Source organism: Dendropsophus ebraccatus, chromosome 9 (assembly GCF_027789765.1).
Source record: "Dendropsophus ebraccatus isolate aDenEbr1 chromosome 9, aDenEbr1.pat, whole genome shotgun sequence".
Classification (NCBI taxonomy): domain Eukaryota; kingdom Metazoa; phylum Chordata; class Amphibia; order Anura; family Hylidae; genus Dendropsophus; species Dendropsophus ebraccatus.
This window is the reverse complement of record NC_091462.1, coordinates 121159908-121185716: the sequence shown is the minus strand read 5'-3', so window position 1 is coordinate 121185716 and position 25809 is coordinate 121159908. Positions and strand designations below refer to the sequence as shown.

Genomic DNA, 25809 nt, shown 5'->3' with positions numbered 1-25809 from the left:
GGCTGACTCCTCCACCCAGGTGTCTGTGACATCACCGGCTGACTCCTCCCCCCCAGGCGTCCGTGACATCACCGGCTGACTCCTCCCCCCCAGGCGTCCGTGACATCACCGGCTGACTCCTCCCCCCCAGGCGTCCGTGACATCACCGGCTGACTCCTCCCCCCAGGCGTCCGTGACATCACCGGCTGACTCCTCCCCCCAGGTGTCTGTGACATCACCGTCTCCTTAAATCTGAATTTATTTTAAAAATAAAACAAACATTTTCCTCTATGAAACAAGTAGAGAAGCAGCCCCCCACCCCACAGGATGTCTGGATGGCTCCTCGGGGGCGGGGCAGCACCTCTAAGTCTTACAGCTGGGCACAGGCTCCTCGGGGGCGGGGCAGCACCTCTAAGTCTTACAGCTGGGCACAGGCTCCTCGGGGGCAGGGCAGCACCTCTAAGTCTTACAGCTGGGCACAGGCTCCTCGGGGGCGGGGCAGCACCTCTAAGTCTTACAGCTGGGCACAGGCTCCTCGGGGGCGGGGCAGCACCTCTTGGCACTGGGCTCTGGAAGCTCCTTACATCCTCCTTGGATCAGGTCTCTGGGATCAGCTTCACTATCATGACCCCTCTCCCTGACATTGTGTCCTTGAGGGGGCGCTGTGATCCTTCCACGCCGCACATAGTGCTGTACTCGCTCCTCCAAGGCCCGACACACTCCTCGCTTCATCAGAGGAGTATATGTGCGGGCGCTGACTCCCTCCACCAGACCGCTGCTATGGGCGACTACCGCCGGCTCACACTGACTCCAGGGGACACGCTCCTGCCCTAAGGGGGAGAAACACACAAGTGTATTAGCGATCCTGTATTATACCCCAGAGCTGCACTCACTATTCTGCTGGTGGGGTCACCGTGTACATACATTACTGATCCTGAGTTACATCCTGTATTATACTCCAGAGCTGCGATCACTATTCTGCTGGTGGGGTCACCGTGTACATACATTACTGATCCTGTATTATACCCCAGAGCTGCAGTCACTATTCGGCTGGTGGGGTCACTGTGTACATACATTACTGATCCTGTATTATACCCCAGAGCTGCAGTCACTATTCGGCTGGTGGGGTCACTGTGTACATACATTACTCATCCTGTATTATACTCCAGAGCTGCACTCACTATTCTGCTGGTGGGGTCACTGTGTACATACATAACTGATCCTGAGTTACATCCTGTATTATACCCCAGAGCTGCACTCACTATTCTGCTGGTGGGGTCACTATGTACATACATTACTGATCATGTATTATACCCCAGAGCTGCACTCACTATTCTGCTGGTGGGGTCACTATGTACATACATTACTGATAATGTATTATACCCCAGAGCTGCAGTCACTATTCGGCTGGTGGGGTCACTGTGTACATACATTACTGATCCTGAGTTCCATCCTGTATTATACCCCAGAGCTGCACTCACTATTCTGCTGGTGGGGTCACTGTGTATATACATTACATTACTGATCCTGAGTTCCATCCTGTATTATCCCCCAGAGCTGCACTCACTATTCTGCTGGTGGGGTCACTGTGTACATACATTACATTACTCATCCTGTATTATACCCCAGAGCTGCACTCACTATTCTGCTGGTGGGGTCACTGTGTACATACATTACTGATCCTGTATTATACCCCAGAGCTGCAGTCACTATTCTGCTGGGGTCACAGTGTACATACATTACTGATCCTGTATTATACCCCAGAGCTGCACTCACTATTCTGCTGGTGGGGTCACCGTGTACATACATTACAGCAGTGATTTTCAACTAGTGTGCCGCGACACATGGTCGGGTGTGCCGCGGGGAAAGTTCCCCAAACTATGGTGCCCCTGCAGATCGCCCCGCTGCTGCTGTCCGCCTCACCTACTGGCCGCCTGTAGCGCCCGGACATGCTCCTCCTATCCAATCAGCGGAGACCGGGAGCATGGTGCGCCTACGGGCATCCAGTAGGTGAGGCGGACAGCAGCGGGGGGGAGAGAAACCTGGGGATGGGGGAGAGAAGCATGGGGGAGAAACAGGGTGGGAGAGACGGGGAGAGAAGCATGGGGGAGAGAAACAGCGGAGAGAAGCAGGGGGGAGAGAAGTTTGGTGGAGAGAAGCATGGGGGAGAGAAGTATGGTGGAGAGAAGCATGGGGGAGACAAGCACAGGAGAGAAGCAGGGGGGGAGAAATATGGTGGAGAGAAGTATGGTGGAGAGAAGTAGGGGGGAGAAGTATGGGGGAGAGAAGCATGGGGGAGAGAAGTAGGGGGGAGAAGTATGGTGGAGAGAAGCACAGGAGAGAAGTAGGGGGGGAGAAATATGGTGGAGAGAAGCATGGTGGAGAGAAGCATGGGGGAGAAGTATGGTGGAGAGAAGCACAGGAGAGAAGCAGGGGGGGAGAAATATGGTGGAGAGAAGTAGGGGAGAGAAGCATGAGGGAGAGAAGTATGGTGGAGAGAAGCACAGGAGAGAAGTAGGGGAGAGAAGTATGGTGGAGAGAAGCATGGGGGGAGAGAAGTTTGGTGGAGAGAAGCATGGGGGAGAGAAGTATGGTGGAGAGAAGCATGGGGGAGAAGTATGGTGGAGAGAAGCATGGGGGAGAGAAGTATGGTGGAGAGAAGCATGGGGGAGACAAGCACAGGAGAGAAGCAGGGGGGGGAGAAATATGGTGGAGAGAAGTATGGTGGAGAGAAGCATGGGGAGAGAAGTAGGGGGGAGAAGTATGGTGGAGAGAAGCATGGGGGAGAGAAGTAGGGGGGAGAAGTATGGTGGAGAGAAGCACAGGAGAGAAGTAGGGGGGGAGAAATATGGTGGAGAGAAGCATGGTGGAGAGAAGCATGGGGGAGAGAAGTAGGGGGGAGAAGTATGGTGGAGAGAAGCACAGGAGAGAAGCAGGGGGGGAGAAATATGGTGGAGAGAAGTAGGGGAGAGAAGCATGAGGGAGAGAAGTATGGTGGAGAGAAGCACAGGAGAGAAGTAGGGGAGAGAAGTATGGTGGAGAGAAGCATGGTGGAGAGAAGCATGGGGGAGAGAAGTTTGGTGGAGAGAAGCATGGGGGAGAGAAGTATGGTGGAGAGAAGCATGGGGGAGAAGTATGGTGGAGAGAAGCATGGGGGAGAGAAGTATGGGGGAGAGAAGCATGGGGGAGACAAGCACAGGAGAGAAGCAGGGGGGGGAGAAATATGGTGGAGAGAAGTATGGTGGAGAGAAGCATGGGGGAGAGAAGTAGGGGGGAGAAGTATGTTGGAGAGAAGCACAGGAGAGAAGTAGGGGGGGAGAAGCATGGGAGAGAGAAGTAGGGGGGAGAAGTATGGTGGAGAGAAGCACAGGAGAGAAGCAGGGGGGGAGAAATATGGTGGAGAGAAGTAGGGGAGAGAAGCATGGGGGAGAGAAGCATGGGGGAGAGAAGTATGGTGGAGAGAAGCACAGGAGAGAAGTAGGGGAGAGAAGTATGGTGGAGAGAAGTATGGTGGAGAGAAGCATGGGGGAGAGAAGCATGGGGGAGAGAAGCATGGGGGAGAGAAGCATGGGGGAGAGAAGCATGGGGGAGAGAAGTATGGTGGAGAGAAGCATGGTGGAGAGAAGCATGGTGGAGAGAAGCATGGGGGAGAGAAGCATGGGGGAGAGAAGCATGGGGGAGAGAAGCATGGTGGAGAGAAGTATGGTGGAGAGAAGCATGGTGGAGAGAAGCATGGGGGAGAGAAGCATGGGGGAGAGAAGCATGGGGGAGAGAAGCATGGGGGAGAGAAGCATGGGGGAGAGAAGCATGGGGGAGAGAAGCATGGTGGAGAGAAGCATGGGGGAGAGAAGCATGGTGGAGAGAAGCATGGGGGAGAGAAGCATGGGGGAGAGAAGCATGGTGGAGAGAAGCATGGGGGAGAGAAGCATGGTGGAGAGAAGCATGGGGGAGAGAAGCATGGTGGAGAGAAGCATGGTGGAGAGAAGCATGGGGGAGAGAAGCATGGTGGAGAGAAGCATGGGGGAGAGAAGCATGGTGGAGAGAAGCATGGGGGAGAGAAGTATGGGGGAGAGAAGTATGGTGGAGAGAAGCATGGGGGAGAGAAGTATGGTGGAGAGAAGCATGGGGGAGAGAAGTATGGTGGAGAGAAGCATGGGGGAGAGAAGCATGGGGGAGAGAAGTATGGTGGAGAGAAGCATGGGGGAGAGAAGTATGGTGGAGAGAAGCATGGGGGAGAGAAGTATGGTGGAGAGAAGTATGGTGGAGAGAAGCACAGGAGAGAAGCATGGGGGGGAGAAGTATGGTGGAGAGAAGCATGGGGGAGAGAAGCATGGGGGAGAGAACTATGGTGGAGAGAAGCATGGGGGGAGAGAAGTATGGTGGAGAGAAGCATGGGGGGGAGAAGTATGGTGGAGAGAAGCATGGGGGGGAGAAGTATGGTGGAGAGAAGCATGGGGGAGAGAAGCATGGGGGAGAGAACTATGGTGGAGAGAAGCATGGTGGAGAGAAGCATGGGGGAGAGAAGTATGGTGGAGAGAAGCATGGGGGAGAAAAACACAGGAGAGAAGCATGGGGGAGAGAAGCATGGGGGAGAGAACTATGGTGGAGAGAAGCATGGGGGAGAGAAGTATGGTGGAGAGAAGCATGGGGGGGAGAAGCGTGGTGGAGAGAAGCACAGGAGAGAAGTAGGGGGGAGAAATATGGTGGAGAGAAGCATGGGGGAGAGAAGTAGGGGGGGGAGAAGTATGGTGGAGAGAAGTATGGTGGAGAGAAGTAGGGGGGAGAAATATGGTGGAGAGAAGCATGGGGGAGAGAAGTATGGTGGAGAGAAGTAGGGGGGAGAAGTATGGTGGAGAGAAGCATGGGGGAGAGAAGCACAGGGGGAGAAGAAAACAGGCCCAGGTGTCACACTGAGTGAGTATAAATACATTTAGAATCTATATTAATAACTATATGTATAACATGTCCTGTTTTAGTGTCATTTTGTGCCATTTTGGTTGGTGGCTCGGTGCCGCGGCTCAAAAAGGTGGAAAATCACTGCATTACAGCACATCCCTCTGTGTGTTACTGGTTAGGTTGGTGTGTGCGGGTCACATGATATTACCGACAGTGATGGGCGTGGCCGCCAGGCTGGACAGCGCCATGCGCAGGATGTGGCTCTTCACGGCCTCCCGGGTCCAGAGACGCTGCAGGTGCGAGACCGTAACCGAGTGCAAATCCCTCTCAGCTCTCCACTCCACCTCATCATACTGACAGTCATAGAGAATAAGGGGGAACTCCACCGCCATACTGCAAGACAGGGACGTTACATGCCTGACAGCCCCCCACCACCAAACAGGGGGAACCCCACCACCACCAAACAGGAGGAACCCCACCACCACCAAACAGGAGAACCCCACCACCACCAAACAGGAGGAACCCCACCACCACCAAACAGGGGGAACCCCACCACCACCAAACAGGAGGAACCCCACCACCACCAAACAGGAGGAACCCCACCACCACCAAACAGGAGGAACCCCACCACCACCAAACAGGAGAACCCCACCACCACCAAACAGGAGGAACCCCACCACCACCAAACAGGGGGAACCCCACCACCACCAAACAGGGGGAACCCCACCACCACCAAACAGGAGGAACCCCACCACCACCAAACAGGGGGAACCCCACCACCACCAAACAGGGGGAACCCCACCAAACAGGGGGAACCCCACCACCACCAAACAGGTGGAACCCCACCACCACCAAACAGGGGGAACCCCACCAAACAGGGGGAACCCCACCACCACCAAACAGGGGGAACCCCACCACCACCAAACAGGGGGAACCCCACCAAACAGGGGGAACCCCACCACCACCAAACAGGGGGAACCCCACCACCACCAAACAGGGGGAACCCCACCACCACCACCAAACAGGGGGAACCCCACCACCACCAAACAGGGGGAACCCCACCACCACCAAACAGGAGGAACCCCACCACCACCAAACAGGGGGAACCCCACCAAACAGGGGGAACCCCACCACCACCAAACAGGGGGAACCCCACCAAACAGGGGGAACCCCACCACCACCAAACAGGGGGAACCCCACCACCACCAAACAGGGGGAACCCCACCACCACCAAACAGGGGGAACCCCACCATCTACTATAGGAAACTCCACCACCACCAAACAGGGGGAACCCCACCACCACCAAACAGGGGGAACCGCACCATCTACTATAGGAAACTCCACCACCACCAAACAGGGGGAACCCCACCATCTACTATAGGAAACTCCACCACCACCAAACAGGGGGAACCCCACCACCACCAAACAGGGGGAACCGCACCATCTACTATAGGGAACTCCATTACCACCAAACAGGGGGAACCCCACCACCACCAAACAGGGGGAACCCCACCACCTAACAGGAGGACCCCCCCACCACACCAGGGACTATACAGGAAGACCCCCACCACACCAGGGACTATACAGGAGGACCCCCCCCCCACCAGGGACTATACAGGAGGACCCCCCCCACACACACCAGGGACTATACAGGAGGACCCCCCCCACACCAGGGACTATACCTAAAAGGAAGAACCCCACCACCACCATACAGGGGGAACCCCACCACCTAACGGGGGAACCCCACCACCACCTAAAAGGAGGAACCCCACCACCACCACCATAAAGGAGAAACCCCACCACCTAACAGGGGGAACCCCACCACCACCTAACAGGAGGAACCCCACCACCACCAAACAGGGGGAACCCCACCATCTACTATAGGGAACTCCATTACCACCAAACAGGGGGAACCCCACCACCACCAAACACGGGGAACCCCACCACCACCAAACAGGGGGAACCCCACCACCACCAAACAGGGGGAACCGCACCATCTACTATAGGGAACTCCATTACCACCAAACAGGGGGAACCCCACCACCACCAAACAGGGGGAACCCCACCACCACCAAACAGGGGGAACCCCATCACCACCAAACAGGGGGAACCCCACCACCACCAAACAGGGGGAACCCCACCATCTACCAGAGGGAACTCCATTACCACCAAACAGGGGGAACCCCACCACCATACAGTGGGAACCCCACCATCTACTAGAGGGAACCCCACCACCACCTAACAGGGGGAACCCCATCATCTACTAGAGTGAACCCCAACACCTAACAGGGGGAACCCCACCACCACCTAAAAGGAGGAACCCCACCACCACCATACAGGGGGAACCCCACCACCTAACGGGGAAACCCACCACCACCTAAAAGGAGGAACCCCACCACCATACAGGGGAAACCCCACCACCTAACAGGAGGAACCCCACCACCACCTAACAGGGGGAACCCCATCATCTACTAGAGGGAACTCCACCACCTAACAGGAGGAACCCCACCACCACCTAACAGGGGGAACCCCATCATCTACTAGAGGGAACTCCACCACCTAACAGGAGGACCCCCCACCCCACCAGGGACTAAACAGGAAGACCCCCACCCCACCAGGGACTATACAGGAGGACCCCCCACCCCACCAGGGACTATACAGGAAGACCCCCACCCCACCAGGGACTATACAGGAGGACCCCCACCAGGGACTATACAGGAGGACCCCCCCCCACCAGGGACTATACAGGAGGACCCCCACCAGGGACTATACAGGAGGACCCCCCCCACACCAGGGACTATACAATAAGACCCCCACCGGGGACTATACAGGAGGACCCCCACCCCACCAGGGACTATACAGTAGGACCCCCACCAGGGACTATACAGGAGGACCCCCACCCCCACCAGGGACTATACAGGAGGACCCCCCCCCCACCAGGGACTATACAGGAGGACCCCCCCCCCCACCAGGGACTATACAGGAGGACCCCCCCCCCACCAGGGACTATACAGGAGGACCCCCCCCCACACACCAGGGACTATACAGGAGGACCCCCCCCCCACACCAGGGACTATACAGGAGCCCCCCCCCCCCCCCACACCAGGGACTATACAGGAGGACCCCCCCCCACCAGGACTATACAGGAGGACCCCCCCACACCAGGGACTATACAGGAGGACCCCCCCCCCCCACCAGGGACTATACAGGAGGAGCCCCCCTACACACACACACCAGGGACTATACAGAGGACCCCCCCCCCCACACCGGGGACTATACAGGAGGACCCCCCCCCCACCGGGGACTATACAGGAGGACCCCCACCCCACCGGGGACTATACAGGAGGACCCCCCCACCCCCACCAGGGACTATACAGGAGGACCCCCCACACACACACACCAGGGACTATACAGGAGGACCCCCCCCCCCACCAGGGACTATACAGGAGGAGCCCCCCTACACACACACACCAGGGACTATACAGGAGGACCCCCCCCCACACCGGGGACTATACAGGAGGACCCCCCCCCACCGGGGACTATACAGGAGGACCCCCACCCCACCGGGGACTATACAGGAGGACCCCCCCACCCCCACCAGGGACTATACAGGAGGACCCCCCCACACACACACACCAGGGACTATACAGGAGGACCCCCCCCCCACCAGGGACTATACAGGAGGACCCCCACCCCACCAGGGACTATACAGTAGGACCCCCACCCACACACCAGGGACTATACAGGAGGACCCCCCCCCACACACCAGGGACTATACAGGAGGACCCCCCCCACCAGGGACTATACAGGAGGACCCCCCCCACACCAGGGACTATACAGGAGCCCCCCCCCCCCCACACCAGGGACCTATACAGGAGGACCCCCCCCCACCAGGGACTATACAGGAGGGACCCCCCCCCCACCAGGGACTATACAGGAGGACCCCCCCCCACCAGGGACTATACAGGAGGACCCCCCCCCCCCACCAGGACTATACAGGAGGACCCCCCCCCCCCCCACCAGGGACTATACAAGAGGACCCCCCCCCACCCACCAGGGACTATACAGGAGGACCCCCCCCCCCACCAGGGACTATACAGGAGGACCCCCCCCCCACCAGGGACTATACAGGAGGACCCCCCCCCCACCAGGGACTATACAGGAGAACCCCCCCCCACCAGGGACTATACAGGAGAACCCCCCCCCACCAGGGACTATACAGGAGGACCCCCCCCCCACCAGGGACTATACAGGAGGACCCCCCCCACACCAGGGACTATACAGGAGAACCCCCCCCCACCAGGGACTATACAGGAGGACCCCCCCCACACACCAGGGACTATACAGGAGGACCCCCCCCCCCCCACCAGGGACTATACAGGAGGACCCCCCCCACCAGGGACTATACAGGAGGACCCCCCCCCCCCCACCAGGGACTATACAGGAGGACCCCCCCCCACCAGGGACTATACAGGAGAACCCCCCCCCACCAGGGACTATACAGGAGGACCCCCCCCCCCACCAGGGACTATACAGGAGGACCCCCCCCACACCAGGGACTATACAGGAGAACCCCCCCCCCACCAGGGACTATACAGGAGGACCCCCCCCCCCACCAGGGACTATACAGGAGAACCCCCCCCCCACCAGGGACTATACAGGAGGACCCCCCCCACACCAGGGACTATACAGGAGAAACCCCCCACCCACACCAGGGACTATACAGGAGGACCCCCCCCCCACACCAGGGACTATACAGGAGGACCCCTGCTCACTTGTACTGCGGTTTCCGCGGGTTCCTCTCCACGTCCAGCAGTTCCCTCATCACCTCCGGCTGCTCCTTGCTCTGACCAATCAGAAAGAGGACTCCCATGATGCACCTGACCTGGTGGTAGAGGAAAGCCAGGCCCCGGATCTGGAGCTGGTAGAGCTGGAAGGGCCCCGGCTCCCCCGGCAGCTCCGGCAGCGGCTCCACCCGGGCGCTGAGGACCGTGCGCACAAACTGCACCACCCCATTGGCCACGTCCATCTTGCAGAGATTGCGGAAGTCGTGGGTCCCCTCCAGCATGCGGGCGGCGCGGTCCATGGCCGCCACATCCAGCTCCGCCCGGGGGAAGAGGTAGCGGTACGTGCGGGAGCGGCAGCTGAACCGGGCGCTGAACGACGGGGGGACGGCCGCCCACCCAAGGACACGGACGTCTGGTGGCAGCACCCGGTTCAGCATCTGGGTGTAATGTAACTCCGGCCTTCCCTCCCCCGCTGAGCGCAAGTCCAGAGAGACCACCTGCAAGAGAGAGGAAGGGAGAGACGGATGAAGAGACACTGCTGATCTCCCCGACCACCCCCCGCTGAGTGCAGGTCCAGAGAGACCACCTGCAAGAGAGAGGAAGGGAGAGACGGATGAAGAGACACTGCTGATCCCCCCGACCACCACCCGCAAGAGAGAGGAAGGGAGAGACGGATGAAGAGACACTGCTGATCCCCCCGACCACCACCCGCAAGAGAGAGGAAGGGAGAGACGGATGAAGAGACACTGCTGATCTCCCCGACCACCACCCGCAAGAGAGGAAGGGAGAGACGGATGAAGAGACACTGCTGATCCCCCCGACCACCACCCGCAAGAGAGAGGAAGGGAGAGACGGATGAAGAGACACTGCTGATCTCCCCGACCACCCCCCGCTGAGTGCAGGTCCAGAGAGACCACCTGGAAAGGAGAGACGGATGAAGAGACACTGCTGATCCCCCCCGACCACCCTCCGCTGAGCGCAGGTCCAGAGAGACCACCTGCAAGAGAGAGGAAGGGAGAGACGGATGAAGAGACACTGCTGATCCCCCCCGCCGAGCACAGGTCCAGAGAGACCACCCGCAAGAAAGAGGAAGGGATAGACGGATGAAGAGAGACTGCTGATCCCCACCGCCCCCCCCCGCAGGTCCAGAGAGACCACCTGCAAGAGAGAGGAAGGGAGAGACGGATGAAGAGACACTGCTCATCCCCCCCGACCACTCCCCCGCTGAGTGCAGGTCCAGAGAGACCACCTGCAAGAGAGAGGAAGGGAGAGACGGATGAAGAGACACTGCTGATCTCCCCGACCACCCCCCGCTGAGTGCAGGTCCAGAGAGACCACCTGCAAGAGAGAGGAAGGGAGAGACGGATGAAGAGACACTGCTGATCCCCCCCGCCGAGCACAGGTCCAGAGAGACCACCCGCAAGAAAGAGGAAGGGATAGACAGATGAAGAGAGACTGCTGATCCCCCCCGACCCCCCCCCCCCCCGCAGGTCCAGAGAGACCACCTGCAAGAGAGAGGAAGGGAGAGACGGATGAAGAGACACTGCTCATCCCCCCCGACCACTCCCCCGCCAAGCTTAGGTCCAGAGAGACCACCTGCAAGAGAGAGGAAGGGAGAGACGGATGAAGAGACACTGCTGATCCCCCCGACCACTCCCCCGCCAAGCTTAGGTCCAGAGAGACCACCTGGAAAGGAGAGACGGATGAAGAGACACTGCTGATCCCCCCGACAACCCTCCACTGAGCGCAGGTCCGGAGAGACCACCTGCAAGAGAGAGGAAGGGAGAGATGGATGAAGAGACACTGCTGATCCCCCCGAGCACCCTCCGCTGAGCGCAGGTCCAGAGAGGCCACCTGCAAGAGAGAGGAAGGGAGAGACGGATGAAGAGACACTGCTGAACCCCCCGCCAAAGGCACAGGTCCAGAGAGACCACCCGCAAGAGAGAGGAAGGGAGAGACGAATGAAGAGAGACTGCTGATACCCCCCGACACGACACCCCCCCCCACCCCCGCCGAGCGCAGGTCCAGAGAGACCACCCGCAAGAGAGAGGAAGGGAGAGAGACTGCTGATCCCCCCGACCACTCCCCCGCCAAGCTTAGGTCCAGAGAGACCACCCGCAAGAGAGAGGAAGGGAGAGACGAATGAAGAGAGACTGCTGATACCCCCCGACACGACACCCCCCCCCCACCCCCGCCGAGCGCAGGTCCAGAGAGACCACCCGCAAGAGAGAGGAAGGGAGAGAGACTGCTGATCCCCCCGACCACTCCCCCGCCAAGCTTAGGTCCAGAGAGACCACCCGCAAGAGAGAGGAAGGGAGAGACGGATGAAGAGACACTGCTGATTCCCCCAACCACCTTCCACCGAGCGAAGGTCCAGAAAGACCACCTGCAAGAGAGAGGAAGGGAGAGACGGATGAAGAGACACTGCTGATCCCCCCGACCACCCTCCGCCGAGCGCAGGTCCAGAGAGACCGCCTGGAAGAGAGAGGAAGGGAGAGAGACGGCTGATCCCCCCCCCGACCACTCCCCAGCCAAGCACAGGTCCAGAGAGGCCACCTGCAAGAGAGAGATGGATGAAGAGACACTGCTGATCCCCCCGACCACCCCCCACGCAAGAGAGAGAAAGAGACACAGAGAGAGACTGCTGCAGCTCCCCTCCCCGGGCCATTTGCCCCTCCCATACCTCTGCAGCTCCCCTCCCCCAGGCCATTTGCCCCTCCCCTACCTCTGCAGCTCCCCTCCCCCAGACCATTTGCCCGTCCCACACCTCTGCAGCTCCCCTCCCCCAGGCCATTTGCCCCTCCCCTACCTCTGCAGCTCCCCTCCCCCAGGCCATTTGCCCCTCCCACACCTCTGCAGCTCCCCTCCCCCAGGCCATTTGCCCCTCCCATACCTCTGCAGCTCCCCTCCCACACCTCTGCAGCTCCCCTCCCCCGGGCCATTTGCCCCTCCCCTACCTCTGCAACTCCCCTCCCCCGGGCCATTTGCCCCTCCCCTACCTCTGCAACTCCCCTCCCCCAGGCCATTTGCCCCTCCCACACCTCTGCAGCTCCCCTCCCCCAGGCCATTTGCCCCTCCCACACCTCTGCAGCTCCCCTCCCCCGGGCCATTTGCCCCTCCCACACCTCTGCAGCTCCCCTCCCACACCTCTGCAGCTCCCCTCCCCCAGGCCATTTGCCCCTCCCACACCTCTGCAGCTCCCCTCCCCCGGGCCATTTGCCCCTCCCACACCTCTGCAGCTCCCCACCCCGGGCCATTTGCCCCTCCCACACCTCTGCAGCTCCCCACCACGGGCCATTTGCCCCTCCCACACCTCTGCAGCTCCCCTCCCCGGGCCATTTGCCCCTCCCTCACCTCTGCAGCTCCCCTCCCCGGGCCATTTGCCCCTCCCACACCTCTGCAGCTCCCCTCCCTCACCTCTGCAGCTCCCCTCCCCCGGGCCATTTGCCCCTCCCTCACCTCTGCAGCTCCCCTCCCTGGGCCATTTGCCCCTCCCACACCTCTGCAGCTCCCCTCCCACACCTCTGCAGCTCCCCTCCCCCGGGCCATTTGCCCCTCCCCTACCTCTGCAACTCCCCTCCCCCAGGCCATTTGCCCCTCCCACACCTCTGCAGCTCCCCTCCCCCGGGCCATTTGCCCCTCCCACACCTCTGCAGCTCCCCTCCCCCGGGCCATTTGCCCCTCCCACACCTCTGCAGCTCCCCACCCCGGGCCATTTGCCCCTCCCACACCTCTGCAGCTCCCCTCCCCGGGCCATTTGCCCCTCCCACACCTCTGCAGCTCCCCTCCCACACCTCTGCAGCTCCCCTCCCCCGGGCCATTTGCCCCTCCCACACCTCTGCAGCTCCCCTCCCACACCTCTGCAGCTCCCCTCCCCGAGCCATTTGCCCCTCCCACACCTCTGCAGCTCCCCTCCCCCGGGCCATTTGCCCCTCCCTCACCTCTGCAGCTCCCCTGCCCCGGGCCATTTGCCCCTCCCTCACCTCTGCAGCTCCCCTCCCCCGGGCCATTTGCCCCTCCCACACCTCTGCAGCTCCCCTCCCCCGGGCCATTTGCCCCTCCCACACCTCTGCAGCTCCCCTCCCTCGGGCCATTTGCCCCTCACCTGGGCCAGGGCGCTGACCCCCCGGTCGGTGCGGCCACATCGGTGGTAGTTGGCCCCCTGCCTGGTCTCCACCAGCCGCGTCTTCATCAGGGCCTCAAACATCACCTCCTCCACCGTGTTGCGGGTGTTCTCCTGGCTGGCGAAACCCTGGTAGTTCCAGCCCAGGTAGGCCAACCGCAGGGCCACATGCTGCCGGGGGTGGGCCGAGAAATCAAAGGGTCTTTGGGGGCGTGGCTGCTTAGGGGGCGCAGAGACCCGGGAGGTGGCAGCCCTCAGCCGCTCCACCTCCTGCTCCAGGTGCTGCACCCGCCGCCGCAACTGCACCAGCTCCGCCTCCTCAGACATCACCCTGTGGGGAAAGAGATGGTGAGAGGCGGCCCGGGGACTGGGGAGGGGCATCAGGGATAAAGGGGCGGGACTAGGGAGGGGCATCAGGAATAAGGGGCGGTGCTAGGGAGGAGCCAGGCGTCATGGGTAAGGGGGCGGGACTGGGAAGGAGCCAGGCGTCAGGGATAAGGGGGCGGGACTGGGGAGGAGCCAGGCGTCAGGGATAAGGGGGCGGGACTGGGGAGGAGCCAGGCGTCAGGGATAAGGGGGCGGGACTGGGGAGGAGCCAGGCGTCAGGGATAAGGGGGCGGGACTGGGGAGGAGCCAGGCGTCAGGGATAAGGGGGCGGGACTGGGGAGGAGCCAGGCGTCAGGGATAAGGGGGCGGGACTGGGGAGGAGCCAGGCGTCAGGGATAAGGGGGCGGGACTGGGGAGGAGCCAGGCGTCAGGGGAGGATGAGATACACCCATACAGGATGAGATACACCCATAAAAGATGAGATACACCCATACAGGATGAGATACACCCATACAGGATGAGATACACCTATAAAAGATGAGATACACACATACAGGATGAGATACACCCATACAGGATGAGATACACACATACAGGATGAGATACACCCATAAAAGATGAGATACACACATACAGGATGAGATACACCCATACAGGATGAGATACACACATACAGGATGAGATACACCCATAAAAGATGAGATACACCCATAAAAGATGAGATACACCCATACAGGATGAGATACACCCATACAGGATGAGATACACCCATACAGGATGAGATACACCCATACAGGATGAGATACACCTATAAAAGATGAGATACACACATATACAGTTACTAGGACGGTACCGGAAAATTCTTCTCCCGGTACAGCGGTGATTACACGGATGTGACGTCACACTGTCGCCCTTCACGTGCTTCTCGCCTCTCTTCCGGCGAGGAATAATTACGTCACTCGTTGCTTGGAAACGCCAGAATTGAAAGGACGCGGTTGTGACGTCACTACCTGAGACTGACCGTTACTGCAGGAGCGCGAGAGCAGCAAGAGGAACGGCGATTACGGTGAGAGCCCGGGGATGTCTCCTTCTCTATGGTCTCCGGTGGAGGTCTCTCCTCCCCCCCTCCTCCTCTATGGTCTCTCCCCCCCCCTCCTCCTCTATGGTCTCTCCCCCCCCCCCTCCTCCTCCTCTATGGTCTCTCCCCCCCCCCCTCCTCCTCTATGGTCTCTCCCCCCCCCCCTCCTCCTCTATGGTCTCTCCTCCCCCCCCTCCTCCTCTATGGTCTCTCCCCCCCCCCCTCCTCCTCTATGGTCTCTCCTCCCCCCCCTCCTCCTCTATGGTCTCTCCTCCCCCCCTCCTCCTCTATGGTCTCTCCCCCCCCCTCCTCCTCTATGGTCTCTCCCCCCCCCCCCCTCCTCCTCTATGGTCTCTCCTCCCCCCCCCTCCTCCTCTATGGTCTCTCCCCCCCCTCCTCTATGGTCTCTCCCCCCCCCTCCTCTATGGTCTCTCCCCCCCCCCTCCTCCTCCTCTATGGTCTCTCCCCCCCCCCCTCCTCCTCCTCTATGGTCTCTCCCCCCCCCCCTCCTCCTCTATGGTCCTCTCCCCCCCCCCCTCCTCCTCTATGGTCTCTCCTCCCCCCCCTCCTCCTCTATGGTCTCTCCCCCCCCCCCCTCCTCCTCTATGGTCTCTCCTCCCCCCCCTCCTCCTCTATGGTCTCTCCTCCCCCCCTCCTCCTCTATGGTCTCTCTCCCCCCCCCTCCTCCTCTATGGTCTCTCCCCCCCCCCCCCTCCTCCTCTATGGTCTCTCCTCCCCCCCCTCCTCCTCTATGGTCTCTCCCCCCCCTCCTCTATGGTCTCTCCCCCCCCCCTCCTCTATGGTCTCTCCCCCCCCCCCGCCTCCTCTATGGTCTCTCCCTCTCCCTCTGTGGTCTCCCCCCCCCCCCCTCCTCCTCTATGGTCTCTCCCCCCCCTCCTCCTCTATGGTCTCTCCCCCCCCCCCCTCCTCCTCTATGGTCTCTCCTCCCCCCCCCCTCCTCCTCTATGGTCTCTCCCCCCCCCCCTCCTCCTCTATGGTCTCTCCCCCCCCCTCCTCCTCTATGGTCTCTCCCCCCCCCCCCTCCTCCTCTATGGTCTCCCCCCCCCCCCCTCCTCCTCTATGGTCTCTCCCCCCCCCCCTCCTCCTCTATGGTCTCTTCCCCCCCCCTCCTCCTCTATGGTCTCTCCCCCCCCCTCCTCTATGGTCTCTCCCCCCCCCCCCTCCTCCTCTATGGTCTCTTCCCCCCCCCCTCCTCCTCTATGGTCTCTCCTCCCCCCCCCTCCTCCTCTATGGTCTCCCCCCCCCCCCCTCCTCCTCTATGGTCTCTCCCCCCCCCCTCCTCCTCTATGGTCTCTCCCCCCCCCCCCTCCTCCTCCTCTATGGTCTCTCCCCCCCCCCCTCCTCCTCTATGGTCTCTCCCCCCCCCCCTCCTCCTCTATGGTCTCCCCCCCCCCCCTCCTCTATGGTCTCCCCCCCCCCCCCCTCCTCCTCTATGGTCTCTCCCCCCCCCCTCCTCCTCTATGGTCTCTCCCCCCCCCCCCCTCCTCCTCTATGGTCTCTCCCCCCCCCCCCTCCTCCTCTATGGTCTCCCCCCCCCCCTCCTCCTCTATGGTCTCCCCCCCCCCTCCTCCTCTATGGTCTCCCCCCCCCCCTCCTCCTCTATGGTCCCCCCCCCCTCCTCCTCTATGGTCTCTCTTCCCTCCCCCCTCCTCTACGGTCTCTTCCCCCCCCCCCCCTCCTCTATGGTCTCTTCCCCCCCCCCCTCCTCTATGGTCTCTCCCTCCCCCTCCTCCTCTATGGTCTCTCCCCCCCCCCCTCCTCCTCTATGGTTCCCCCCCCCTCCTCCTCTATGGTCTCTCCCCCCCCCCCCCTCCTCTATGGTCTCTTCCCCCCCCTCCTCTATGGTCTCTCCCCCCCCCTCCTCTATGGTCTCTTCCTCCCCCTCTCCCTCTATGGTCTCTCCCCCACCCCCCCCCCCCTCCTTTATGTTCTCTTCCTCCCCCTCTCCCTCTCCTCTATGGTCTCACCCTCTCCCTCTGTGGTCTCCCCCCCCCTCCTCCTCTATGGTCTCTCCCCCCCCCCCCCGCCTCCTCTATGGTCTCTCCCTCTCCCTCTGTGGTCTCCCCCCCCCCCCCCGCCTCCTCTATGGTCTCTTCCTCCCCCCCCCCCTATGGTCTCTCCGCCCCCCCCCCTCCTCTATGGTCTCCTCCTCCCTCCCCCTCTCCTCTATGGTCTTTTCCTCTCCCTCTGTGGTCTCTCCCCCCCCCCTTTATGGTCTCTCCGCCCCCCCCCTCCTCTATGGTCTCTTCCTCCCCCTCTCCCTCTGTGGTCTCTTCCTCCCCCTCCTCTATGGTCTCTTCCTCCCCCTCCTCTATGGTCTCTTCCTACCTCTTTCTCCCCCCCTCCTCCTCTATGGTCTCTTCCTACCTCTCTCCCTCTATGGTCTCTTCCCCCCCCCCTCCTCTATGGTCTCTTCCTCCCCCTCTCCCTCTGTGGTCTCCCCTCCCCCCCTCCTCTATGGTCTCTTCCTACCTCCCCCCCCCCTCCTCTATGGTCTCTTCCCTCCCCCCCTCCTCTATGGTCTCTTCCCTCCCCCTCCTCTATGGTCTCTTCCCCCCCCCCCCCCCCCCTCCTCTATGGTCTCTTCCCCCCCCCCCTCCTCTATGGTCTCTTCCCCTCCCCCCCTCCTCTATGGTCTCTTCCCCTCCCCCCCTCCTCTATGGTCTCTTCCCCCCCCCTCCTCTATGGTCTCTTCCCCCCCCCCTCCTCTATGGTCTCTTCCCCCCCCCCCTCCTCTGTGGTCTCTCCCCCCCCCTCCTCTATGTCTCTCCCCCCCCCCCCTCCTCTATGGTCTCTCCCCCCCCCCTCCTCTATGGTCCTCTTCCTCCCCCCTCCTCTATGGTCTCTTCCTCCCCCCCCTCCTCTATGGTCTCTTCCTCCCCCCCCTCCTCTATGGTCTCTTCCTCCCCCCCCCCCTCTATGGTCTCTTCCTCCCCCCCCCCCTCCTCTATGGTCTCTTCCTCCCCCCCCCCCTCCTCTATGGTCTCTTCCTCCCCCTCCCCCTCCCCTCTCCCTCTCCTCTATGGTCTCTTCCTCCCCCTCTCCTCCTCTCCCTCTCCTCTACGGTCTCTTCCTCCCCCTCTCCCTCTCCTCTATGGTCTCTTCCTCCCCCTCTCCCTCTGTGGTCTCTTCCGCCCCCCCCTCCTCCTGTGGTCTCTTCCGCCCCCCCCTCCTCCTGTGGTCTCTTCCGCCCCCCCCCTCCTCCTGTGGTCTCTTCCGCCCCCCACCTCCTCCTGTGGTCTTTTTCCCCCCCCCTCCTCCATGGTCCTCTTCCCCCCCCCCTCCTCCATGGTCTCTTCCCCCCCCCCTCCTCCATGGTCTCTCCCCCCCCCTCCTCTATGGTCTCTTCCCCCCCCCCTCCTCCATGGTCTCTCCCCCCCCCCCCTCCATGGTCTCTTCCCCCCCCCCCCTCCATGGTCTCTTCCTCCCCTCTCCCTCTGTGGTCTCTCCCCCCCCCCCCTCCTCTATGGTCTCTTCCTACCTCTTTCTCCCCCCCTCCTCCTCTATGGTCTCTTCCTACCTCTTTCTCACCCCCTCCTCCTCTATGGTCTCTTCCTCCCCCTGTCCCTCTGTGGTCTCTTCCCCCCCCCCCTCCTCCTCTATGGTCTCTTCCTACCCCCCCCCCCCCTCCTCTATGGTCTCTTCCTACCTCTCCCCCCCCCCCTCCTCCTCTATGGTCTCTTCCCCCCCCCCCCCCTCCTCCTCTCTGGTCTCTTCCTAACTCTCTTGCCCCCCCCCCCTCCTCTATGGTTTCTTCCTACCTCTCTCCCTCTATGGTCTCTTTCCCCCCCCCCCCCCCTCCTCTATGGTCTCTTCCTCCCCCTCTCCCTCTGTGGTCTCTTCCCCCCCCCCTCCTCTATGGTCTCTTCCTACCTCTTTCTCCCCCCCTCCTCCTCTATGGTCTCTTCCTACCTCTCTCCCCTTCTCCTTTGTGGTCTCTCTCTCCCCCCCCCTCCTCTTTGGTTTCTTCCTCCCCCTCTGTGGTCTCTCCCCCTCTCCTCTATGTTCTTTTCCTACCTCTTTCCCTCTGTGGTCTCTTCCTCCCCCTCTCCCTCTGTGGTCTCTTCCTCCCCCTCTCCCTCTCCTCCATGGTCTCTCCCCCCCCCCCCCTCCTCCATGGTCTCTTCCTACCTCTTTCTCCCCCCCTCCTCCTCTATGGTCTCTTCCTCCCCCCCCTCCTCTGTGGTCTCCCCCCCCCCTCCTCTATGGTCTCTTCCTACCTCCCCCCCCCCCTCCTCTATGGTTTCTTCCTACCTCTCCCCCCCCCCCCTCCTCCTCTCTGGTCTGTTCCTCTCCCTCTGTGGTCTCTTCCCCCCCCCCCCCTCCTCTATGGTCTCTATCCTCCCCCTCTCCCTCTGTGGTCTCTCCCCCCCCCCTCCTCTATGGTTTCTTCCTACCTCCCCCCCCCCCTCCTCCTCTATGGTCTCTTCCTACCCCTTTCCCCCTCTACCTCTGTGGTCTCTCTCTCCCTCTCCTCCATGGTCTCTTCCCCCCCCTCCTCTATGGTCTCTTCCTACCTCTCTCCCCCCCCCCCCTCCTCCTCTATGGTCTCTTCCTACCTCTCCCCACCCCTCCCCTCCTCTTCTATGGTCTCTTCCTACCTCTCTCCCTCTGTGGTCTCTCCTCCATGGTCTCTTCCTACCTCTCTCCCTCTGTGGTCTCTCCTCCATGGTCTCTTTCCCCCCCCCCCCTCTATGGTCTCTCCCTCTGTGGTCTCTTTCTCCCCTCCCCCCCCTCCTCTATGGTCTCTTCCTACCTATCTCTTCCCCCCCCCCTCCTCTATGGTCTCTTCCTACCTCCCCCCCCCCCTCTCCTCTATGGTCTCTTCCTACCTCCCCCCCTCCCCCCTCCTCTATGGTCTCTTCCTACCTCTCTCCCTCTGTGGTCTCCTCCCCCCCCCTCCTCTATGGTCTCTTTCCCCCCCCCCCCCTCCTCTATGGTCTCTTCCCTCCCCCCCCTCCTCTATGGTCTCTCCCCCCCCCCTCCTCTATGGTCTCTTCCTACCTCTCCCCCTCTGTGGTCTCTTCCTCCCCCTCTGTGGTCTCCCCTCCCCCCCTCCTCTATGGTTTCTTCCTACCTCCCCCCCTCCCTCCTCTATGGTCTCTTCCTACCTCTCTCTCCCCCCCCCCCCTCCTCTATGGTCTCTCCCCCCCCCCCCCTCCTCTATGGTCTCTTCCTACCTCTCCCCCTCCTCCTCTATGGTCTCTTCCTACCTCTCCCCCTCTGTGGTCTTTTCCTCCCCCTCTGTGGTCTCCCCTCCCCCCCTCCTCTCTGGTCTCTTCCCTCCCCCCCCCCCTCCTCTATGGTCTCTCCCCCCCCCTCCCTCCTCTATGGTCTCTTCCTACCTCTCTCTCTCCCCCCCCCCTCCTCTATGGTCTCTTCCTACCTTTCTCCCCCTCTCCTCTGTGGTCTCTCTCCCCCCCCCTGCTCCTCTATGGTCTCTCTCCTCCCCCCCCCCTCCTCCTCTATGGTTTCTTCCTCTGCCTCTGTGGTCTCTCCCCCTCTCCTTTATGGTCTCTTCCTACCTCTCTCCCTCTGTAGTCTGTCTCCTCCCCCATCCTCCTCTATGTTCTCCTCCCCCCCCTCCTCTATGGTCTCTCCTCCCGCCCCCCCCCCCCTCCTCTATGGTCTCTTCCTACCTCTCTCCCTCTGGTCTCTCTCCCCCCTTTTCCTCCTCTATGGTCTCTTCCTCCCCCTCTCCCTCCTCTGTGGTCTCTTTTTCCCCCTCTTCTGTGGTCTCCCCCCCCCCCCCTCCTCTGTGGTCTCCTCCCCCCCCCCTCCTCTGTGGTCTCCTCCCCCCCCCCCCTCCTCTGTGGTCTCTTCTTCCCCCTCTGTGGTCTCTCTCCCCGAGCCCCCCCCCCTCCTATATGGTCTCTTCCTCCCCCCCCCTCCTCTATGGTCTCTTCCTCCCCTGATCCCTTAGCCCTTTTTCACCTGTGACGCTTCTCTTCTCCCCAGGATAAGATGTCGGTGTCAGACAGTCTGTCCAGCATCAGTGCAGGGAATCTGTCCAGCTTCTCGCTGCGCCCCCAGCGCCGTCCATCACACGATGACTCTGATCATTCCCTCAGGACTGTGCCGCTTACAGTCTCGCTGGAGGAGCTGCGGTCGGAGCTCTCTTTATTGGGGTTCACCTCCGTTCCACAACAAAGGCTTCTACAGTTCAAACAAGACCTTGAGAGTCTGATGCAGAGCCCGGCTGCACTGGAGGTTTCCTCAGGATCCAGCGGAGACAGAACAGACCCCAGAGAGGAGGCCGGAGGAGCAGCTGGAGCTTGGGATCCGCTTCCTGTGTGGCCTTCTCCATCTCCCAGTCAGGAGCCTTCCCTCCAGGACACCGCTCATAGTGACCCTCTGGATTCTTACATTAGGCACACAGTCAAAGTGGGGCCTCAGGGTCTTCAAAAGCCAAGGCCACCAATTGTGACCCGCAAAGTGCTGCGAAGAAAGAGTGATGGACAGCTACAGGTGTGCAATGAGTCCCTACTTTCCACAGAGAGTGAACCAGAAGATTCTAGAGCCTCCCGTGGCGACTCACAAGCAGTGAAATCCTTTATCCGCGTTCCACCATATTCCCTGTTAGAGCAGTACAGGCAGCGCTCTGACCCAGTGGGCCGCTACCAAGAATACAAGCAAAGCTGGGATGTCCTACAGGTGTCTCTGGAGAAAAGTAAGAAGGAATTGCGCTGGGAAGTCCGAGAACGCATGATGTCAGCACCACCCTTGCCAGTCCCACGTGCTCTCCCAACACCCAACTCATATGTTATCCCCACAGAGAAGAAGAGGTATGGCCTACGATGGGCCATCCGACAAGACCTGGTGCACGGAAACATTCCAGGAGGTGCTTCCTCCTAGTCAGCCGTGTGCTCGGTCACGGAGGTTGCCGCGGTCCTCAGCCGTGTGCTCGGTCACGGAGGTTGCCGCGGTCCTCAGCCGTGTGCTCGGTCACGGAGGTTGCCGCGGTCCTCAGCCGTGTGCTCGGTCACGGAGGTTGCCGCGGTCCTCAGCCGTGTGCTCGGTCACGGAGGTTTACGCGGTCCTCAGCCGTGTGCTCGGTCACGGAGGTTGCCGCGGTCCTCAGCCGTGTGCTCGGTCACGGAGGTTGCCGCGGTCCTCAGCCGTGTGCTCGGTTTTGGGGGGTTGCTGTAATTTACAGTCATGCTGTGATGTCAATGACCAGATGTTTTTTTGCGAATAAAAGAAATTCACAAATTTTTTTACAATTAAAATCACTTCTTTTTTTTTTACACTTTATTAGAAAATCTCTTAATTAAAAGCAGTAAATGTTAAAATAAGCAAGAGGAGTCAGAGTGTCCCCAGTGCATCGCCCATAAAGATCCTTGCTCCACCTTTTGTATCAAATTTGAAATCCCGAGGACCCTCAAAGACCAGAACAATGGTAGAGCCAAAGTTAAATTCGCCCAGCGGGTCCCCCTTCGCCAGGACCAGGCCGCTGGGTCCGTGTTGCTCTGTGTAGCTGCAGTCATGATGCTTTCCCTTCTTGTGGTGAAAATGATTTGTCTGTAGTTTCTTGAAAGAGAAAGACATAAGGATAAGAGTAAATCCGAAATGTAATCGCCCAATCACATCCTCCCTTCCTCCGCCGCGCACCCAGCCGCTCCTCCCTTCCTCCGCCGTGCACCCAGCCACTCCTCCCTTCCTCCGCCGCGCACCCAGCCGCTTCTCCCTTCCTCCGCCGCGCACCCAGCCGCTTCTCCCTTCCTCCGCCGCGCACCCAGCCGCTTCTCCCTTCCTCCGCCGCGCACCCAGCCGCTTCTCCCTTCCTCCGCCGCGCACCCAGCCGCTTCTCCCTTCCTCCGCCGCGCACCCAGCCGCTTCTCCCTTCCTCCGCCGCGCACCCAGCCGCTTCTCCCTTCCTCCGCCGCGCACCCAGCCGCTCCTCCCTTCCTCCGCCGCGCACCCAGCCGCTCCTCCCTTCCTCCGCCGCGCACCCAGCCGCTTCTCCCTTCCTCCGCCGCGCACCCAGCCGCTTCTCCCTTCCTCCGCCGCGCACCCAGCCGCTTCTCCCTTCCTCCGCCGCGCACCCAGCCGCTTCTCCCTTCCTCCGCCGCGCACCCAGCCGCTTCTCCCTTCCTCCGCCGCGCACCCAGCCGCTCCTCCCTTCCTCCGCCGCGCACCCAGCCGCTCCTCCCTTCCTCCGCCGCTCCTCCCTTCCGCCGCGCACCCAGTCGCTCCTCCCTTCCTCCGCCGCTCCTCCCTTCCTCCGCCGCTCCTCCCTTCCGCCGCGCACCCAGCCGCTCCTCCCTACCTCCACCACTCCTCCCTGTCGCCGCGCACCCAGTCGCTCCTCCCTTCCGCCGCCCTCTATATGTTTGTTATATGGGATATTTGCTGTGCGCACCTCCGTTCAGTGCTGCACCTCTGCATCTAGTGTGAAGTGCCGGCTGGAAGTCTTGAGCGCTGTTACATTTTTATTTAAGCCACATGGTCTAGGTATTCTCTGATGTGCATTTAAACTGTTCTAGCATTGTTGCTTCTGTTGTGCCTGTGACTGTGTCTATGGGCCATATGGCCGGATGCCCCCTGTAAGCGACTGTAGATCTGCTAGATTACCAAGCCAATTCATTTAGCAAGGGCTGCACACTTATAGTAAGCAATGTCCATGTAGCCCTAGCCCTTAAAGCGTAACTGTCATGTGTTTTTTTATTGCAGAAATCAGTAGTATAAGCGATTTTAAGAAACTCTGTAATAGGTTTCATCAGCCAAAAAGCCTCCTTCTGTCCTCAAGAAGCAATCTCCCAGCCTCCCCCCCTGACTCTTATCTGTGCATTATCAGGCAAACACGTCTTCATTACAGAGAAGCCAGTGAAGACGGGTTCTGCTCTCTCCATTGTAAGCCTATGGAGGGGGGAGGGGCTGAGGGAGATGAGGGAGCAGGAAGAGGTGACATGAAGGTCAGCTGTTTGTAGACTCTCTGGGGACCTAAAACGCAGGATTCAGGTGTCAGAAAGGTCAGTGCTTATCTATGAACTTACTGAGAGAAGATTGCAGGGTGTTGTGCTGTGCAGGACTGCTCCGTGCTCACTCACTCCTAACAGCCCCTCCCCTCTCCATAGACCATAATGGAGACAGAAATCCTGCTTCATCTGATGTGAGGGGGGAGGCTGGGAGATTGCTTTTTCAGTACAGAAGGAAACTCTTTTAGTACATAAATCCTATTACAGAGTTTCTTAAAATCGCTTGTACTGTTGATATTTAATGTTTTCAGAAAAATTACCCTGAAATGACAGTTACGCTTTAAGCTGTATACTTACCTGTCCACGGTCCTGGTGTGAGATACCTAAGGTGCTAACACTGCTGAAGCTGGCAGTCCCCTAGTGGGCATTATGCACAATCTCAGGTCTCCTACTGTAATAAAGTGTCAAAGAGGAGTTGTTTGTGCAGCACTCTGTCCGCCCTTACCGTTCCTTCCTCCTCAACATGAATAATCTCTCCTGCTCGCTCAGCTGTCAGTGTCTCTGCTGCCCGGCCTCCTGCCCGTTTAGCTGTCAGTGTCTCTGCTGCCCGGCCTCCTGCCCGTTTAGCTGTCAGTGTCTCTGCTGCCCGACCTCCTGCCCGTTTAGCTGTCAGTGTCTCTGCTGCCCGGCCTCCTGCTCTCTCAGCTGTCAGTCAGTGTCTCTGCTGCCCGGCCTCCTGCTCGCTCAGCTGTCAGTGTCTCTGCTGCCTGGCCTCCTGCTCGCTCAGCTGTCAGTGTCTCTGCTGCCCGGCCTCCTGCTCGCTCAGCTGTCAGTGTCTCTGCTGCCCGGCCTCCTGCTCGCTCAGCTGTCAGTGTCTCTGCTGCCCGGCCTCCTGCTCTCTCAGCTGTCAGTCAGTGTCTCTGCTGCCCGGCCTCCTGCTCGCTCAGCTGTCAGTGTCTCTGCTGCCCGGCCTCCTGCTCGCTCAGCTGTCAGTCAGTGTCTCTGCTGCCCGGCCTCCTGCTCGCTCAGCTGTCAGTGTCCCTGCTGCCCGGCCTCCTGCTCTCTCAGCTGTCAGTCAGTGTCTCTGCTGCCCGACCTCCTGCCCGTTTAGCTGTCAGTGTCTCTGCTGCCTGGCCTCCTGCTCGCTCAGCTGTCAGTGTCTCTGCTGCCCGGCCTCCTGCTCGCTCAGCTGTCAGTGTCTCTGCTGCCCGGCCTCCTGCTCTCTCAGCTGTCAGTCAGTGTCTCTGCTGCCCGGCCTCCTGCTTGCTCAGCTGTCAGTGTCTCTGCTGCCCGGCCTCCTGCTTGCTCAGCTGTCAGTGTCTCTGCTGCCCGGCCTCCTGCTCTCTCAGCTGTCAGTCAGTGTCTCTGCTGCCCGGCCTCCTGCTCGCTCAGCTGTCAATGTCTCTGCTGCCCGGCCTCCTGCTCGCTCAGCTGTCAGTGTCTCTGCTGCCCGGCCTCCTGCTCGCTCAGCTGTCAGTCAGTGTCTCTGCTGCCCGGCCTCCTGCTCGCTCAGCTGTCAGTCAGTGTCTCTGCTGCCCGGCCTCCTGCTCGCTCAGCTCTCACACAGTGTCTCTGCTGCCCGGCCTCCTGCTCTCTCAGCTGTCAGTCAGTGTCTGCTGCCCGGCCTCCTGCTCTCTTAGCTGTCAGTCAGTGTCTCTGCTGCCCGGCCTCCTGCTCGCT

General features: G+C 60.7%; 3 protein-coding genes across 6 annotated transcripts in view; 1 reads left to right on the top strand and 2 right to left on the bottom strand.

Annotated features, from left to right (window-relative positions):
• Positions 1-222: 222 nt before the first annotated feature.
• Positions 223-15220, bottom strand: PUS3 (pseudouridine synthase 3). Of its 2 annotated transcripts, none has more exons than XM_069984775.1 (5): positions 14943-15220; positions 13768-14116; positions 9651-10159; positions 5084-5268; positions 223-809 (listed from the first exon to the last, which is right to left on the bottom strand). In XM_069984775.1, coding segments are annotated over exons 1-5 (1368 nt in total). In that variant the 5' UTR covers positions 14945-15220; the 3' UTR covers positions 223-486. The 2 variants fall into 2 exon arrangements, with proteins under 2 accessions (XP_069840876.1, XP_069840877.1); XM_069984776.1 differs by having other exon boundaries at positions 14966-15220.
• HYLS1 (HYLS1 centriolar and ciliogenesis associated) lies at positions 15082-22413 on the top strand. Of its 2 annotated transcripts, none has more exons than XM_069984781.1 (2): positions 15082-15178; positions 21170-22413. In XM_069984781.1, exon 2 carries the CDS (start codon positions 21176-21178, stop codon positions 22064-22066), a length of 891 nt encoding a protein of 296 aa, XP_069840882.1. In that variant the 5' UTR covers positions 15082-15178; positions 21170-21175; the 3' UTR covers positions 22067-22413. The 2 variants fall into 2 exon arrangements, with proteins under 2 accessions (XP_069840882.1, XP_069840881.1); XM_069984780.1 differs by lacking the exon at positions 15082-15178 and adding an exon at positions 15183-15222.
• A 7-nt stretch (positions 22414-22420) lies between these two features.
• Positions 22421-25809, bottom strand: part of LOC138801701 (phosphatidylserine decarboxylase proenzyme, mitochondrial-like) — a 112853-nt gene continuing 109464 nt past the window's right edge. For both annotated transcript variants that reach the window (XM_069984779.1, XM_069984778.1), the window contains exon 8: positions 22421-22741. In XM_069984779.1, the coding sequence (XP_069840880.1) occupies positions 22517-22741 (225 nt within the window). In that variant the 3' untranslated portion in view covers positions 22421-22516. The remainder of the gene's footprint in view (positions 22742-25809) is intronic.

Coding starts and splice junctions, on each gene's coding strand:
- PUS3 (XM_069984775.1), bottom strand. Junction 10,160..13,767: donor GGGTCAGCGCCCTGGCCCAG/GTGAGGGGCAAA, acceptor TCTCTCTTGCAG/GTGGTCTCTCTGGACTTGCG. Junction 810..5,083: donor GGCCACGCCCATCACTGTCG/GTAATATCATGT, acceptor TCTCCCCCTTAG/GGCAGGAGCGTGTCCCCTGG.
- HYLS1 (XM_069984780.1), top strand. CDS start 15,193: ATGTCTCCTTCTCTATGGTCTCCGGTGGAG. Junction 15,223..21,169: donor CTCTATGGTCTCCGGTGGAG/GTCTCTCCTCCC, acceptor TCTTCTCCCCAG/GATAAGATGTCGGTGTCAGA.